Consider the following 17,512-nt stretch of genomic DNA (forward strand, 5'->3'; position numbering starts at 1 on the left):
TGGATGCAGCATGTAGGCCCAAAGGTAAAATTCTAGACCAGACAGAGAAACACCATCTTCAACCCTGCTGTAAATCACAAATCTAAAAGTGAAACAAAGGAATTTCATACAAGATGCAAGGAGGAGGAGGTGGTGTTGCTGCTTCCAGGCCTGGACAGGTTTCAGTCAATGAATCATACTCCCAACAGAATTTCAAAATGCTGATCTTGCAACATTAGAAGACTGAAACAGATCTATAACAGAATACAGCTAAATCAGAAGTATTAGAGACAGACAGGCACACAAGGGTATATATATGAATAAAAATGTTTATATGCTTTTTATTTAATTATGAAAACACAATTCCTTAAACATACAGATGCAGAGAACAGAAGCCACAGTTGTAGGCAGGAACCGTATGGTCTTATAACACAATGAGGCCTGACTGACCAAGGAGGCTGAGCCTCTTAGAAATCAAATGCAGGTTTTAAAAGCAGACATCCAAGCATTTTCCTTAATCTTATCAGGTCACTCCGCATTTGAAGGCAGAAGAGATGTTTGGATTTGGATAAATAAAGTAGAAGAGAGACCCAGATGACACCACCACTGTCTCTCACCACATCTAGGCAGGGTCTCCCAATAACAAAGAGCAGTGATGCATGAATCGAAGATAGCTCAGAAGGATGGAGCTGACATACACTGCTGAGATGGACATCTGCAACTTATGTGAGGCTGTAAAAAGAAGAAAGAAAGACTTGTGGTTTATACTGTGAAAAAATAAAGCGATCCAACTGCCATCAAGTTTGGCAATGGCATGGTTTGCAATTAGGAAAATGATGCATTTTCTAATATCCTAGGAGGAGACAAGCTTCACTGCACTGAGGAATCCCTACGTTTATTTAACTCGCATACTGAGGTACATCAGCTGTCAAACCATCCTCTCACCTGTCGATGAGCGAGTCTCTCATGCTGGTAGCAATGGTGCTGAGCTGTGCTTCGTTCAGCCTGAAAACGCTTTCAATTACTGACAGTTCAGTGCTTGTTGTATCCAGGCCACAGAAAGCACACCAGTCATTCACCACCATCCCTGCTGCAATCACATCACTGCCTCGGTTTACAGTTCCTGCCTGAGGAAAAAAACAAACAAACAAACAAATAAAAGCTGTCTACTTTCAACATAGTTGCAAATGCTTATGATAATATTCACAATTTTCTTCAAAATTTGTTCATTTAATTAAACATTTTCACTTAAACCTCTGGATTTATTACACCTCACAACAGGGTTTGGTAATCCAGTTTAAGTATACAGTTAAAGTTCTCTGGCTAGCAAAAACAACAAGTGGGGCAGATTAGAAGCATTCATGTGAATGCAGATCTCTTACCACAAGGGGCACTTGAAGCAGAGAGGACAGTTCATCCTGGTCCTCAATGGAGGTCTTTGGGTGTACAAGGCCTCCTCGGTTACTGAAAGCACAGTAACTTCCAACAAGAACCTGATCAGCCACAGTCTGTCGAAACACTTCAACTTTTAAGACATCCGCTAAAATTTCCTCCGTTTCCTAAATTCAAAGATAAAAATGTAATAAGGGGTAACGTGAGTAACATTCCCAACTCAACTAAGATTAAAAAATAACATTTTCAAGCACATTAATGGGACAAACATCGTTTACTGTATTTGCTACCAAAATGGCATTACAGTGCAATATACCAGGATAATGTACAAAAACATTAATCAAAAACATTAAAAACTACTACAATCTGATTCTAGTTCCATTTTTTACAATCCTTACAGGTAGGCACGAGTCAGAATTCATCTTGTTTCTATAAAAAGGTCTGATGATTGTAGAAAGTGAAGCAGACCATCTCACTTACTATTTTGCTCAAAGATGACTATATATTAACTCCTAACATTAACATCTTATCCATTCATTCAATTGCAGGGTCGTCAGGAGCACCACTAGACTTAAGGCATTAAGTCTATCCTGAATAGAAGGCCTGTCTGTCTATCACAGGCACACCCAGTCAGTACGACAGGGTCAAAATAAAGTTGTCGCTGAACCCAAACTGCAGTCATGTGGGAGTAGCGATCATGTAGAGGTGCAGAATCTAGCATGTTGAAGCTGTAAGGTGCAAGTGCTAATAACTGCACCACCATGCCACCCCAAGCCACTAACTAGTATGTAGTTAGGAATAGTAATTACAGTCACACTTAAGTGTTTCATTTTGATAACCATATACAGTAATTAGCAGTCTATAGGTTCAGATTATTTAAGTAAACAATTAAATGTTATCAGAATCATTGAACATTTCAATGAAACACAATTTGCCAAGATAAAATATATGTAAAAAACTAAGCATGAAAGTGAACACTTTTTATAAAACTGTAGTCATCACATTTGGTGTATAGAAGGAAAGAGATTATAAGTGCAGTCATTACACTCCTTTTCTGATGCTATACAAAGTTAAGTGCACTCTGGGAAGTAAAAACATTTTCTAAAGTAAGCAGTGCAGCCTGTGGTTATTGAAAAGAGGGTGTATATTCAAACCAATCACAGGTTATGTCTTTGTGTGGCGGTTCTTCTGGTCACATAAGGCATGCATCTATTTGGGAAGATCTAACAGCATTAACGCTTACATACCACATTTATCATTCATGAAGAAGTACAATGCGTTCTGCACGATGCTTTCAAATGCATAGCGGAGCTCTGAGAAGGCTAGCACTCTGCAGAATCCAACTTACTGACCTAAAATCCATTTTAAATTATTGGCCATGCCTTTGGCATCCTCAACCCCTTGCAAACAAAATGAAAGTAAGATGGCAGTATTTATCTTACCTGCAAGGTTCAGATTTTTTTTTTTTTTTGGAAAAACATTGCATTTATTAGTTTTTTTTTTTTTTTTAAAAAAAGAGAAGCATTGAATCGGTTACCTGCAACCCAAGAGTAAAGACTGTCCCATCATCTGATAGTACAGTACAGGTAACCTCCATCTTTAAAGACGTACATAAATTTTCAAATCCCCCAAAACAGTGTGATGCGTTTACCATGTTCTAGGATATTTAGAGCCTATCTTGGTAATCTTTTCTTTATGCCATTTCATACCACCATTCTTCATTTTTAATACACTGACTCAACTGGGAGAAGATACAACCACCACATCTACATAGGCTTACCCTATCAAGGTCAGGGTGGACCAGAGCTACATAATCATTACAAGCAATGACATTCCCTAGCGCAGACAGGCGTTCTTCCACCCTCTGGATCTGGACAGTGTCTGGTAAGCTGTTCCGGATATGCTGCAGCTCTTGGTCTGTTGTGTTGTTTGGCACAAGTAAGCCATGTCTGTTCCCTGTTGATAAGAAGCCACAACAGTTAGTGAGCAGCACATACATGCAAATTTGTTACTTTGGCTGTGAACACAGTAAACAGCAACATGGCAAGTACTCTTTGAATACATACTGTACAGGGACTCTTCAATTACAAGGTTAAGACATTTCTGTTTTCCTGTGTTTAGAGGTCACAGCAATAAAACTTGACCTTGTGATTTTAAACAACTAAAGTTAAAAATAGCAAAACAATCAAAGACCAAAAATGGATGCTTCTCAATTGAGGACAACTTAGGACAGCAGCTAACCTCAGACTAGGATCAGGGCTTGTTTAGTTCATTCACATAGTCCACATTAATTTAGTCTCTACTGCTGAACATAAACAATAAGCTGGTCAAGTGTGCAGATGATACCATAGTGGGTGGAAGGGTTGAAAATGTTGAATCAGCCAAATCAACACACATGGACTTGGATAGCATACAGGATTGGGCAGATTTGTGGCAGATGAAATTTAATGTAAGTAAATGTAAAGCATTACACATAGGAAGTAAAAATGTTTGATCTGAACATGGGGGATTTGGGGGGTTGTCTGAAAATCAAAAGTACACCATAAGAGAAGGACCTGGCAGTCACGGTAGACTTATTATCTTCATTCCGACAGCATACAGAAGCAATCAAAAAGGCAAATAGGATGTTAGGATGAATATATCACAATGTGTGGGGTTAGGTTTTTACTATCTAAAACACTAGTGGCTCACTTGGGAGTACTGTGTTCAGGTTTGGTCTACATATTACAAAAAAAGTCATAGCTCTGCTAGAGAAAGTCCATTAGAGTTACTACACTGATGCTGGAAGTAAGAGGTATGAAATTTAACATATTCAGTTAAAGCAAACATTTATTAAAATTATGAAAAGAATTAATACATTAGGTCACCTAGAGACATGGTTGGAAACTTAACACAAGATTTCACAGAAATATTAGAAAGTTTTTCTTCACACAAAGTACCATAAACACATGAAATAAATAGCCAAGTAGTGTGGTGGTGAGGACTTTAGAGACATTCAAAACTCAACTTGATGTTATTTTGGACAATCTAGGTGAATAGAATGGGTTGAATGGCTTGTTCTCATCACAATTTTTCTGATGTTCTACTGGAATGGGGTTTGTCATATACTATTTTGTAATATCTGGTAGTGAGTTTTTGGACATACTGAAAATGTATAATTTATTTACACTCAAAATCTGCAGATGAATGTGTAATAAGTCATACATAAACCAAACTATAAAATAAATAAGGCTACAATACGTGAAGTTTCAAAAAAAATACAGAAAGAGGAGTATCTACCATTGCTATTTGCACTGCTTTGTAAATTCAAAAGGTGCAGCAGAAACGGATAACCAGCACAATCCTAAAACCAGTCCTGAACTTCAGACTTTCTTAACGCTGTGTGGTTTTTGCCCTATTACACAAACAATAAAGGCAGATGGTGAAAGGCTAGCTATCAGAAGTACTTCAATCCCATAACCTTCAAAAACACTGAGCTCAATGGATTAGCCACTCTTAGGTTCAGAGCCAAGCTTCACAAAAAACATGCATCTTTGGGAACATTGTTACTGAGCAGACAACAGGGTACTTTAAAAGTGACCATTTGTACAAGGTAGCAGGACAGCAACTGAACAACTCCAAACGCAAAAGCAGCAAGAATGAAAATGCCCATGCTTTGTGTGGGCAGCCCACTAACAGCGAATGAGCTACACAAACATGGTTAAGCTATCCTAATAAGACAGCAAAGTACTGTCTATGGTGCTTGCTATTCGATTTTGTGAAAAAAGGTTTAAAACATACAGCAACAGTACAATGCAGAGCAGTACACTTGGGGCCTGATGTATAAACTGTGCGTACGCACAAAAAAGTTGCATACATTCGTTTCCATGCTCACATCGCAATGTATAAAAACTAAACCTGACGTAAAGCCACGCACATTCTCACGCCAGGTCAAACCAGTGCTACTGTTCCTGTGTGGTTTCCCTTTACTTATTTGAACCACAAACCTGATGCAGATTTATCAAATACAATGAAATTAACCACATATCGTTTTTTAGTTTAAGGCATCTGATTGTAATCAACCTGTAACGATGTAATAATGCATGGAATGGCCAAAGTATTCCAAATATCATAGCTGCTTTAACATTGTTGTTCTCAGTGCATCAGTATTTTAACCCATTGTATCGGAGATTTCTGAGAAATCCCGGGGTACAGCATCTAGCACACGCTGCCTCAGTCATGTGCAGTCTATTTGAACCTCTCCCATTCGGCAAATGCTTCAGAGCCTTTCCTGCACAAACCTCGCGGTTCAGAAACAGTTTCATCCCAAGAGCTCTAAAAACACTCAATTGGTTCATCAAGGGCTCCCGGTGTACTTTTAAGTACAATTATCTCACTGTAAACTTGCATTACAGTTGTAATATTGCACATCCTGAGCCACTTATGCTGTCATATTATATATTTTTCATTTTTTTCTAATCGTATTATTATTGTTGTTATTTTACAGGAAAATAGGTTTATGGAGGATTTGCATATTGAATCTCATTGTACCATGCAATAACAATAAATGAATTCAATTCAATTTAATAGAAGAGAGTGTGTATTTATAGATGATGATGACTGGCTTCTAAGTCAATTTAGATTTCTAATTGCTATCCTCTTAGAGCTCTTGATATAATTTTTAAGATGAAATGCAGTAAAGTATATATATTACATTATACAGATACATTTTTAACTTTATTTAAACAAAGCATACTATTATTAAACAACCGTCTGGACACAGTGGACAGCGCTAGCGATGAACTGGTGCCCCATTCAGGGATTGTTCCTTCCTCGCGCTGTATGCTTGCTGGGACTGGCGCGACACTGGATGGATAGATAGATGGAATAATTAAACATGTACTGCGAAGATATTTCAGTTTTCCTTAAAAGTTTTGAAGAATCAACGTTCTAAGCTTACAGGTGGCTTGACTTTTATTAAAGAGCTGATTGTGTGTCGATTGGTTACTTGGAGAAAGAATAGGAAGGACAGGAATTGGGGGTTACTACGTTTGGTTACTGCTGCAATAAATTATTTCAATCGAGGGTCATGCACGGCTCAGCAAGCATCTTGCGGAAGGCAGGAACAATCTCTGTACAGGACACCAGCTCATCACTACCCCTGTGGCCCCATGTTTAATACAGTGGGATGCAAAAGTTTGGGCAACCTTGTTAATAGTCATTATTTTCCTGTATAAATCATTGGTTGTTACGATAAAAAATGTCAGTTAAATATATCATATAGGAGACACACACAGTGATATTTGAGAAGTGAAATGAAGTTTATTGGATTTACAGAAAGTGTGCAATAATTGTTCAAACAAAATCAGGCAGGTGTATAAATTTGGGCACCACAAAAAAGAAATTAAATCAATATTTAGTAGATCCGTCTTTTGCAGAAATTACAGCCTCTAAACGCTTCCTGTAGGTTCCAATGAGAGTCTGGATTTTAGTTGAAGGTATTTTGGACCATTCCTCTTTACAAAACATCTCTAGTTCATTCAGGTTTGATGGCTTCCGAGCATGGACAGCTCTCTTTAACTCACAACACAGATTTTCAATTATATTCAGGTCTGGGGACTGAGATGGCCATTCCAGAATGTTTTACTTGTTCCTCTGCATGAATGCCTTAGTGGATTTTGAGCAGTGTTTTGGGTCGTTGTCTTGTTGAAAGATCCAGCACCGGCGCAGCTTCAGCTTTGTCACCGATTCCTGGACATTGGTCTCCAGAATCTGCTGATACTGAGTGGAATCCATGCGTCCCTCAACTTTGACAAGATTCCCAGTCCCTGCACTGGCCACACAGCCCACAGCATGATGGAACCACCACCATATTTTACTGTAGGTAGAAGGTGTTTTTCTTGGAATGCTGTGTTCTTTTTTCTCCATGCATAACACCCCTTGTTATGCCCAAATAACTCATCAGTCCACAGCACCTTATTCCAAAATGAAGCTGGCTTGTCCAAATGTGCTTGAGCTTACCTTAAGCGGCTCTGTTTGTGCTGTGGGTGGAGAAAAGGCTTCCTATGCATTACTCTCGCATAAAGCATCTCCTTGTGTAAAGTGCGCCAAATGGTTGAACGATGCACAGTGACTCCATCTGCTGCAAGATGATGTTGTAGGTCTTTGGTGCTGGTCTGTAGGTTGACTCTGACTGTTCTCACCATTCGTCGCTTCTGTCTATCCGAAATCTTTCTTGGTCTGCCACTTCGAGCCTTAACTTGAACTGAGCCTGTGGTCTTCCATTTCCTCAATATGTTCCTAACTGTGGAAACAGACAGCTTAAATCTCTGGGACAGCTTTCTGTATCCTTCCCCTAACCCATGATGGTGAACAATCTTTGTCTTCACGTCATTTGAGAGTTGTTTTTTTGACCCCCATGTTGCTACTCTTCAGAGAAAATTAAAGGAGGAGGGAAACTTACAATTGACCCCCTTAAATACTCTTTCTCATTATAGGATTCACCTGTTTATGTAGGTTAGGGGTCGCTGAGCTTACCAAGCCAATTCGAGTTCCAATAATTAGTTCTAAAAGTTTTGGAATCAATAAAATGACAATGGTGCCCAAATTTATGCACCTGCCTGATTTTGTTTGAACAATTATTGCACACTTTCTGTAAATCCAATAAACTTCATTTCACTTCTCAAATATCACTGTGTGTGTCTCCGATATGATATATTTAACTGACATTTTTTATCGTAACAACCAACGATTTATACAGGAAAATAATGACTATTAACAAGGTGGCCCAAACTTTTGCATCCCACTGTACATACTTTAATTCATTTCATCATGAAAGCGATATCAAGCATACATCTTAGTATTTAAATTGTTCAGAGAGCTGTAACATCATGAATGTAATGTATTCTGTGTCCTGTCAGCGTAAGAGAAAGCCCAATTAAGAAGCAAGTAGTGATTCACACACATAGAGGACACGGAACAAACAGAATACACAGCATTTAACATGCTACTTTAGTTATGATGGGATTTGAGAAACTAGTAGATCAAAAGATTTTAAGATGAAGTTTATGACATTCTACTTTAATGACAAAATAAACTATGTGATTAAAGTGGAAATTTCGAGAATTGACATTTCATGCTTTTTTCCCCCCACTATGTCCCAATTTATTTTCTTTTCACTGTACCCCAATAAGCTTCCATATGACACTCATATGGTGGGCTACGGCTCACCTTTTCATGGTGACTTTTGATATCTGACAACTTCTTTTTATTTCAGGCACTGTGTGACTTTCTGATCTTGAATTTTTGATCAGATTCATTTTGTTGTTTATACAACTGCTTAAACCAACAAATAGTATGTTTTTCATTATCTTCACTTGGCATTCACTGAAATTCTTCTTTTTACCCCCCATGCTTTTGCCACTGTCTTTTCATAGAATGCTGTACTTAAGGGAACATTTACATTGATTTGCATATTCAAAGAGGCGTAATTCTGGAAGGAGACGGGGTGGGGTGGCAGGCGTGTGCATGAGCTTTACATTTCCAGGATTTATGTAGCGGAAGCTGGCTTACACACGATTTTGTGCATCTGAATTTTTTATGCATACGTACATTTTGACTTTTGTTTGTACACCATGTTTTAGTGCGAATTCCACAGATGCCGTTTTGTATGAGGCCCCTGGAGTCTGGGGAAAAGAAAAACGAATTATGCACGCCACAGCAGCGGGTTACAGCTCTGTAGACCAGGTTGCATTCACCAAAATGACGATTACAAAGTACATACAGTTATACCCAAAAAACAAATATCTCATTAGTAAAGTTAAGCAGACTTGCTTACTCCAAAAAAAAAAAAAAAGGAATAAAGCATTTATTCACATATTTGTACTTGTTGGGTTCATCAGAAAAGCAGAGCAGACAACTAGGATATATTGTATAAAATCCTCTTCTCTGTCGTAATATGACAAAAATGCAATGGATGTTTGCTGTGGTCTTCCAAGACAGTTTAGGAGTTGTCAGAACCCTGAAAAAATTGGTCACAAAGGCCAGCTATAATACAAAACTGAAACTAGATTCAATGTAAAAAAGAAAATCATGTTAAAATTAGAGGCCATCATGGCTAATGACACTAATCTTCTTCATAAGCTGTTGCTCTAAAGTGTTTCCAGTCTACAGCTCATTCCACTACAGTTTGCTAAGGGATGCTACTGGGGCTCTTTTTTGCCTGCGGCCATCAGACTATATAGTGCCTTTTCCCACTGTGCCCATCTTCAAATTACTGAGTGTGGAGTAGAGTACCACCCATCATGAAGAAAAAGTAAGCAAGACAGAAAAATGGTTTTCCTTTATTTTGTGAGCCCTTACACTTTTTCTGCAGATCTGAAGGCATACTTCAAAGTCTTGGCTTTTTGTAAAGACATTGTTTTAATGAAATCATTATAACAGTTTGCTCAGCTTGTTCTCAAGTGTGTTATGAGCATCAGCCACCATCAGTGCACTCAAAACAATTTACAGATTAACTCTCAGGCACCAAAGGCAGTCCATCCGGTTGTGTTCCTTACACAGATCACATCATGTATATTATCATACCTCTGCCACTTCAGCATCAGAAATAGGACAGGGGATAAAATATTCAAAAACTGCACTCAGTGGCCTCTCTCTGCATGTGATCAGGAATATGTTAAAATTTTAAATTAAAGGGAGATTGTTGTTTTGTTTTAGGTGTAGGCAGCCAAAACCATTAATGTATTACATAACATTCTCAAACTCGCTTAAACCAATGCAGGGTCATGTGGGGACAAAGCCTACCCTGGCAGCACAAGGCAAGGAACAGTCCTGGACAGGAAGACAACTCACACACATGTATATTGGGGCCAACCTGGAATTGACAATAGTGATGTGAGAGGTAAACCAAGTTAGCTGGAGGAAATGGAGAAAAACCCATGAAACCACTGGTAGAATGTGCTGACTCCACCTGGACAATATCAGCATAGGATTTTAACCAAGAATGCTAGATTACTAAACTGAAATCAGTACCCACTGTACATCTGACCTGTCCATCTCTCTCTCTCTGAACAGTTTACATCCAACTTAACAAAAATCCTAGGAATATATTCTAAAAGAAATGAGAAAAATTCTCAAATGTTCCCAACTTTCATCTCAGAGAACCCCACTGCAAGCTTCAAGGGTTGTTACTTCTTTGTGCTGAATTTGATGTTACTTTCCAGTTTCAACACTCACTAATTTTAAAAGAAATGTACAACACTTTTGCTATACATGACTAATGTTGAATGGATCAGAGACCATCTATGAAAAACTTGGCTGCTTGAAGAGGTGTTGGTAAGTCCTTTAAGGTGCACTTACCCTGTAGTCTGTGTGTGGAATCCAATACCCCAGGGTAGGGATGGGTACAATGTGCTGGAAAAATGCAATCCTTCAACAGACAAGAAACTGAGGTCTTGACTCTCTGTGGTCATAAAGTATTCCTGGTTATGTAGCAGGTTGTCCCCGATGTCTTGGCTAATTTGCCCAGCACGGCCTGGTTACTCTGGCCCTCTAAATCATCCCCTGTCTCTTACTGACTATCTATGTCTCCCTCCCTTTCACCACCTAATAGCTAATGTGTTGTGGGCATATTGGCACAAGAATGGCCGTCGCTGCATCGTCCAGGTGAAAGCTACACATCTGTAGTGGTTGAAGTGCTCTACAAGTGTAATCAATTATTATATAAATCAGGGCAAATACAAGCATTCCTGCAAAGGCACTGCTGTTGTTTTTGTACACCTAAGTGAATAATCTTTAAGATTTAACTTGAGTGTGAATATGCTTCTGTGTGTTGTTCACTCTCTCATTAACACATTGATAGGCATTCTTTCTTAATCAAAGTCTGCTAAACTACAGATCCATCAGTTTAGATTAATAAAGACTAAGGGTTTGGTGGCACAAAGTTCTTACCTGAAAGGAACAAGGGACACTAAAGACAGAATGACAGGTCAATTGAAGTTGTCTGGCCACATTATAATCCTTCCTTTATGTTTTGATTTTTTTAATGTTCATTTCTAAATAGAAGTCAAATTTTTAAAATAAGGTTATTTAAAAACCCAAATAAAAGCAGACTGTGTGTCCAAATTGGGTATTCTACCGTCTCCTTAAGTTGCATCCCTGAGGCTGTCTTGTTGCAGTACCAATCTACTAAGCTGCTATCTCAACTGTTCATTATTGCTCCCCAAAAACAAGTTATTAACCAACATCTGCTTTGCAAGTAAGACGGCAAATCATTACAGTGCGACAAGTGTGAAATTGCACTCTACAGATTAAACTGATAAGCAGGGAGAGAAAATAAGTCTTGTCATGCACTTCCTATAAAAGGAAGGTAGAGCAGCTAATCAGCAACCCTAATGAGTACTGCCATGCACCAGAGCAGCATTAATGAGGTCACAATTCCGGATCCAAGTTCTCTGGAACAAAGCGGCTCCAGGTCCCATGAGTGTGCAGTTCCCGTACCTGCATGGCTTTTCACAACACTATGTTGTCTTAGGCTCTGTAAATTAAGCACTTAACTGAAGAATTAGTATACAGCTAGGAGCTTACTGACACTTAACAGAGAGACATAGTAATAAAATGAAAAAGTGTAATGCAATATACGTGCATATACAACATTAGATTGAGGCAAAGGTAAGTATGCATTTATGTTTTTAAACAATTTAGCTCTGAGCACTATATCTGATGTGCTGCAACACACATGCCGCGCAACAGCCTGGGGCAATTTCCTTATTTGCTCCGGGCTCTAGCTTGTACTGCAATGTCAAAATGACTCCCAGAATGGGCAAGCACAACTAAAAAGTATCTATGGATTTTTTTTCTTGAAAGAGCTGCTAAAAAACAAGAAACATCTTGTTTAATTAGCTTCTTATAGTTATCTTCGAATACACTTTTGAATAAATCACCATTTCTTAATCCTCCAAGATGTAACTGGGAGTTCACTATTGACAATCAACAAAATCTATATTCTAGATACAGTATATGTATCTACACCTTCCTATATAAAATGTACATATATAATACATACTGAAAATCTAAAACATGACTAACTTTACCAGAAACCCAAGGTTCAGTATGAAGTGGAAATTTTGAAAAAAAATCCCAACTCTCCAGTATAAAATCTTCCTGAGTAAACCAAAAGAGGTCAATACATAAATGTTAACCTAAGGAGCGTGGTGATTTGGAAAATGTGTGCATAGAGGAATGGTCCAAGATCCCTTAATGTGTTCTCCATGCTTCATTACGTGGGCTAAAGTATATTATACCAAGAGCCCCCACTTTCACATCTACTATAAATAATTTTTTCTTTCCTGGAAATCCATACAGGAGTAGGAAGTTTAGATACCATACAGACTTCTCATTATTTCCTTACATAAAAAGTTTCATTCATTCTAAACCAAACTCATCTATAAATCAAAATAAACCTGATGTACCATGAAAAACATAATTCTAAGAACATAGTTTTCCTGAAAGAAGTCAACTATTGATGTAAAATCCATGTGGTCACTTTCAAATCTACTTTATCCTATTTATGTTTGTGAAGGTCTGAGCCTATCCTAGCAACATCAGGCAAATAGCTGACACCAACCCTGCATGAGGCACCACTCCACTGCAAGGCATACTTCTGCAAACAGTGGCATTCACTCATATGAGTTCAGTTTAGAGTTGCTATTTAATATATCACACTTCAAGATGCAGGAGTAACATCCACACAAACAACAGAGAACATGTAAACTTCACACAAAAAGTGATACCAATTAATTATGAAAGATGTTCAGTTTTTTACATTTGGTTACAGTATCAAATAAAATATCAGTGGAAGTCTGAACACTGAGCCAAGGGCAGTAAAAGGAGTGGGAACTCACTCAGTTGGCGGAAGGAAATGGAGGGGAATAAAAAGATTTAGATTATTACCAGCAACTACTGCATGTGCAGTATTTGTGTTTTCTTCTAACCTTCTTTGATAAGAAGTCTTTCTTTTTTTTTTTCTTAAAGTGATACAACGATAAGATGAAAAATGCATACAAACAAAACACAAGAAACCTCCTTGAAGTTAAACTCACACTACACTAGTGTACTTCCATAATGTGAGGCATCTGCTGTCTGCATTAGTGTCAGCTCAGAAACACAGAGAGTTCAAAGTACTTTGGATAAACAGGAGCATTTAGACGAATAAATAATTATTGAACCATTTTGAATAAGGCTGTTTTAGGGATTTTCTAAAATATCTACTAACTTGTTTTTTAGAAAGAAAAAATGTTTTAATGCAGTTTTTTGTTTATTGTTAACAAATGTTGCAAAAAATTGTGCCTGCATAACACTGAGAAATGACATTACATTTGAAGTCATGCATTATCACTATTATGCAATTTGGGATTTGTCACTATGTCCAGCTTTTATCAGTACTCTTGTTTAAGAGGGTTTTTTTTATTTTTACCATATTAAAACAATGAGATTAGATATTCATGTAGGAGTATGTGATAAGTATCATCTACGATCATATCCTAATTGTTGTTTTAATAATGTGTTGAGCTGAAATTATCACACATGCCACTCACCTTGCCAAAAACAATCAAAAACACACCTCGAGTGTCAACACATTCACTGCCTCATGTAACCTAACAGGATAGACTACTACGTGTGTGTGCATGGTCAACGTACCACAAATGAAGCTAGTGTAGCTGACTAAAACTAAGTGGGCAAACGGCACTAAGGGTAAAAACAGCCTTGCAATTGAAGTCGTTAGATTTAATTGCAAGATGTGGATCATCCTCACTGGTGTGGAAGAGGTTTGTCTTTGAAAATGCTGATGTTGCTTAAACAACAGCCATCTGCAAACTATGTTGGAAATCATTTGCTGCTAAAGACTGCTTGACAACTAACTTGTTTCACCATCTGCAAAATGAAATTGATCTATTATGGAGCCCCATGCATAGACATCAGGCCAAAAAAAAACAACATTTGAATGGATTATTTTACTTTCCATAAGCATATGCCTATCAAGCTTGTTTTATTTCGCAAGCTATCTTGGTTGGGGGGTCCTCGATTTCTTTCGTTATTTAAAACACTTATACAGATACTTGCCTCCTCGCCCTGCTGTGATGACACACGAGGGTGCAAAAAAGGAAAAAAAAAAAAAAAAAAAGTTAAAAAGTCTGTTAGCAGCTATTTAAAAGGAATTTAGAGAAGGCAAGTCTCTGCACACTGCTACAGAGCTACTTGATGATACCTGTGGTGGATAGTGATATAAATCCACTTGAGTGAAAATTGATGAAAATTTCCCCAAACTGGAGAAACTTGCAAAAAAGTACTTGTGTATCCCTGCCTCAAGCATCCCTTCAGAGAGGGCTTTCAGCAACAGAGAAAATTGTAATGTGTAACTGTGGTGCTCTGGAGCAGGACCCTGTGGACAGACTGGTGTTTCTGTCACACAACTTGAAGTTTCCTCAGTAAAATTTTACAATTGTTTTATTTCTACTGTTATCTTTGTGCAATACTGGACAGAACTTGTTTAGAAATGCTATAGTTTATTTTTTTCCTATGCAGTGTTTGACAGAACTTTGGATTTTTACACTATAGTAGAGTAGGTTACATTTTTCATCTTGCTTGTATGCTGCCCAATTCACCTTATAGCAGAGCAGTTTATTATCATCCAGACTATAATTTTCATGTCCTGCAATTCAGTCATGATTAGTATTTTATTCGCTTTAGTTTCATATCTTTTTTACATTAAGCATAAGTGTCTGTTTAAAATGCTTTTATTATAACAGTTTTGTTGGACTTGCACTGTTTGATCTTAACAACATCTTGGCTGGTGATTTCAATTTGTCTGTTATTTTACTTTAGTTTAAGTAAATAAATAAGGCCTGTTTTCCTTAGCTGTTGTTAATCTCTTTAGTAAGCCACAATTAATATCATATTATCAAGACCAACCCAGATCAATAAGACTTTTACAAACATGTTTTCAAAGGATGCAAAATATTGTCTAATTATTGTTATTGTCAAAGTCCCAGAAAATATTGAAATATCTTTTTTTTTTTGCCAATATCACACACCCCTACTTATAATGTATCAAACAATTGTACACAGCAATGATAACTGATAGAATTGCTGTTTAAAATCCATTACCTATACAGCAGAATAGTCATCAGCCAAAAGAATTCACTTTTAAGAGAATAAATTTTGACAAGAAGTTACCGTGTGCATTTTTTTAAAGTACTGGCACAGATAATTTTGGAGCACACAAATAAATGAATAATGGAGGGAGAGAAAAAAAAAAGATAAATTAAACGAACCAGAGATGGAGGTGTACTGTGACATTATGGAGTGATTTTAATGCACAGGTACTAAAAGTAAAGATCTGTCTCCAAAAAACAAATATATGGTAGCTATATATGCTCAATGTTAATGAAGTAAAAAAAAAAACAAAAAAAAAACACTTTAAATTTTCTACCAAGCTTGGAAGTTTAAAGTGGACACTTAAAGTTAAGTGAAACTACCTAATCACAAATTGGTTTCCTATTTGCTGAAGCTTAGAGAAGCAATTAAAATGACTAAACGTTAGTACAGGATAAACTAAAGACCAAGTATAGTAGTAGCAATGACTCACATAACATTTTGAAGGGCTTAGAGATGCTTAGGGATTATTCAGTAAATCTGATCCATATTTTCTCTCCTTGAAAAACTTAAGTTTTTCTATGTCCACTTTACCTGCTCCCTGCTATTCAATTGCCTGCAGCTTCATACTATTCATTTCTGTGCATGACATAAAGAAGACGTAAAAAGTAATCTCCATAAGACATTTGATATTGATGGAATTTAAGGGCCTGTTTTAAAAATTCAAAGCTACCAATTACCAAATTACTGATGTTTTCAGTAACATTTTTAATATTTCACCGAAAGATTGTGCGCTCTCCACCTGCTTCAAAAGAACAACAATTATCCCTGTGGCTAAGAAAACAAAAGGTCACTGTCTGACTATTGGCCAATAGCATTCACTCCAATAGTGAAGTGCTTGAGGACTACTGCTGGAACTCGTTAAATATAATATTCAAGACATTCCAAGTCAATTTAATTTTGTATATCATCACTATTGCTCCACAACAGATGCCATGTTCCTTAACACAATTCTGGCACATCCTGACAACAAACATTGCTACGCCAATGACCACTTTATAGACCACAACTCAGGATTGAAACCTATTATACCATCAAAGCTGACCACCAAATTCCTCAAATGGGATTTTGGATTTACTGACTTACATAACTTGCATATGTGCACTGGAACAACATCAGAAACAATGTTTTTCTTATAAAGCCCAAAATCATACAAGGAATGCCTCAATGGGCTTTGACAGACCTAGTTTGTTGACAGTCCTTCAACCATGATTCCATAAGACAAGAAAAAAAAATGTGTCAGAAAATAGGGTAAATACAACATACAAAACAGAACACAAGTAATCCTCTTCAAACAGTTAGCTGGCCAGTCTATCACTGTCACCTCAGAAATACAGGGTGGTCCAGATCTAATATGCAGATCCAGGTCGTCTGGATGACTTTGATTTATGCGGGGACAATTCCAGTTCGGCGTAAAGACGATTCTTCATGTCGTCAGTTCACACACTTCACGAGGGTCCGTGATTTTCCAGGTGATTTTCTATGTAATAAACTTAAGTTATAGCGTAACGAAAATTGCATAATTAGATCTAGACCACCCTATACAATACAATAGTAGAAAATTCCTTGTTCTGGCATAGCACTTCTCACCAAGTGCAGGTGCTGAACACTTCTACAACTCTTAAGGGAAAATGCAACAATAGATTAATCCTCTCATTAAATACAAAACTATCATATATAAGTAGCATCACACCATCCACATCACCGGATATTGTATCAAACCCCTCTTCTGCTCAGGTTTTTCACCAATGACTGCTTGTTCAAATCAAATTTCAACTACACAATTACATTTGCTGATGAAATCACCATCATTAAGCCTGACCACCAACAATGATGAGGTAGTTTACAGAGAAGAGGTATAATTGTTGACATGGTAACATCAGAGCATGAGGCTCACCCTTAACCTACTTAGCATTAATCCCCAGTGTGGCTTGGCCTCAGAATTCTA

General features: G+C 37.5%; 1 protein-coding gene across 1 annotated transcript in view; it reads right to left on the bottom strand.

Annotated features, from left to right (window-relative positions):
- Positions 1-294: 294 nt before the first annotated feature.
- Positions 295-17,512, bottom strand: part of eif6 (eukaryotic translation initiation factor 6) — a 31,126-nt gene continuing 13,908 nt past the window's right edge. The window contains exons 4-7 of the mRNA XM_039735073.1: positions 3,152-3,327; positions 1,362-1,538; positions 925-1,106; positions 295-711 (exon numbers count right to left, since the gene is read on the bottom strand). Of these exons, the coding sequence (XP_039591007.1) occupies positions 702-711; positions 925-1,106; positions 1,362-1,538; positions 3,152-3,327 (545 nt within the window). The 3' untranslated portion in view covers positions 295-701. The remainder of the gene's footprint in view (positions 712-924; positions 1,107-1,361; positions 1,539-3,151; positions 3,328-17,512) is intronic.

The sequence above is a fragment of the Polypterus senegalus genome, chromosome 14, assembly GCF_016835505.1.
Source record: "Polypterus senegalus isolate Bchr_013 chromosome 14, ASM1683550v1, whole genome shotgun sequence".
Taxonomy (NCBI): domain Eukaryota; kingdom Metazoa; phylum Chordata; class Cladistia; order Polypteriformes; family Polypteridae; genus Polypterus; species Polypterus senegalus.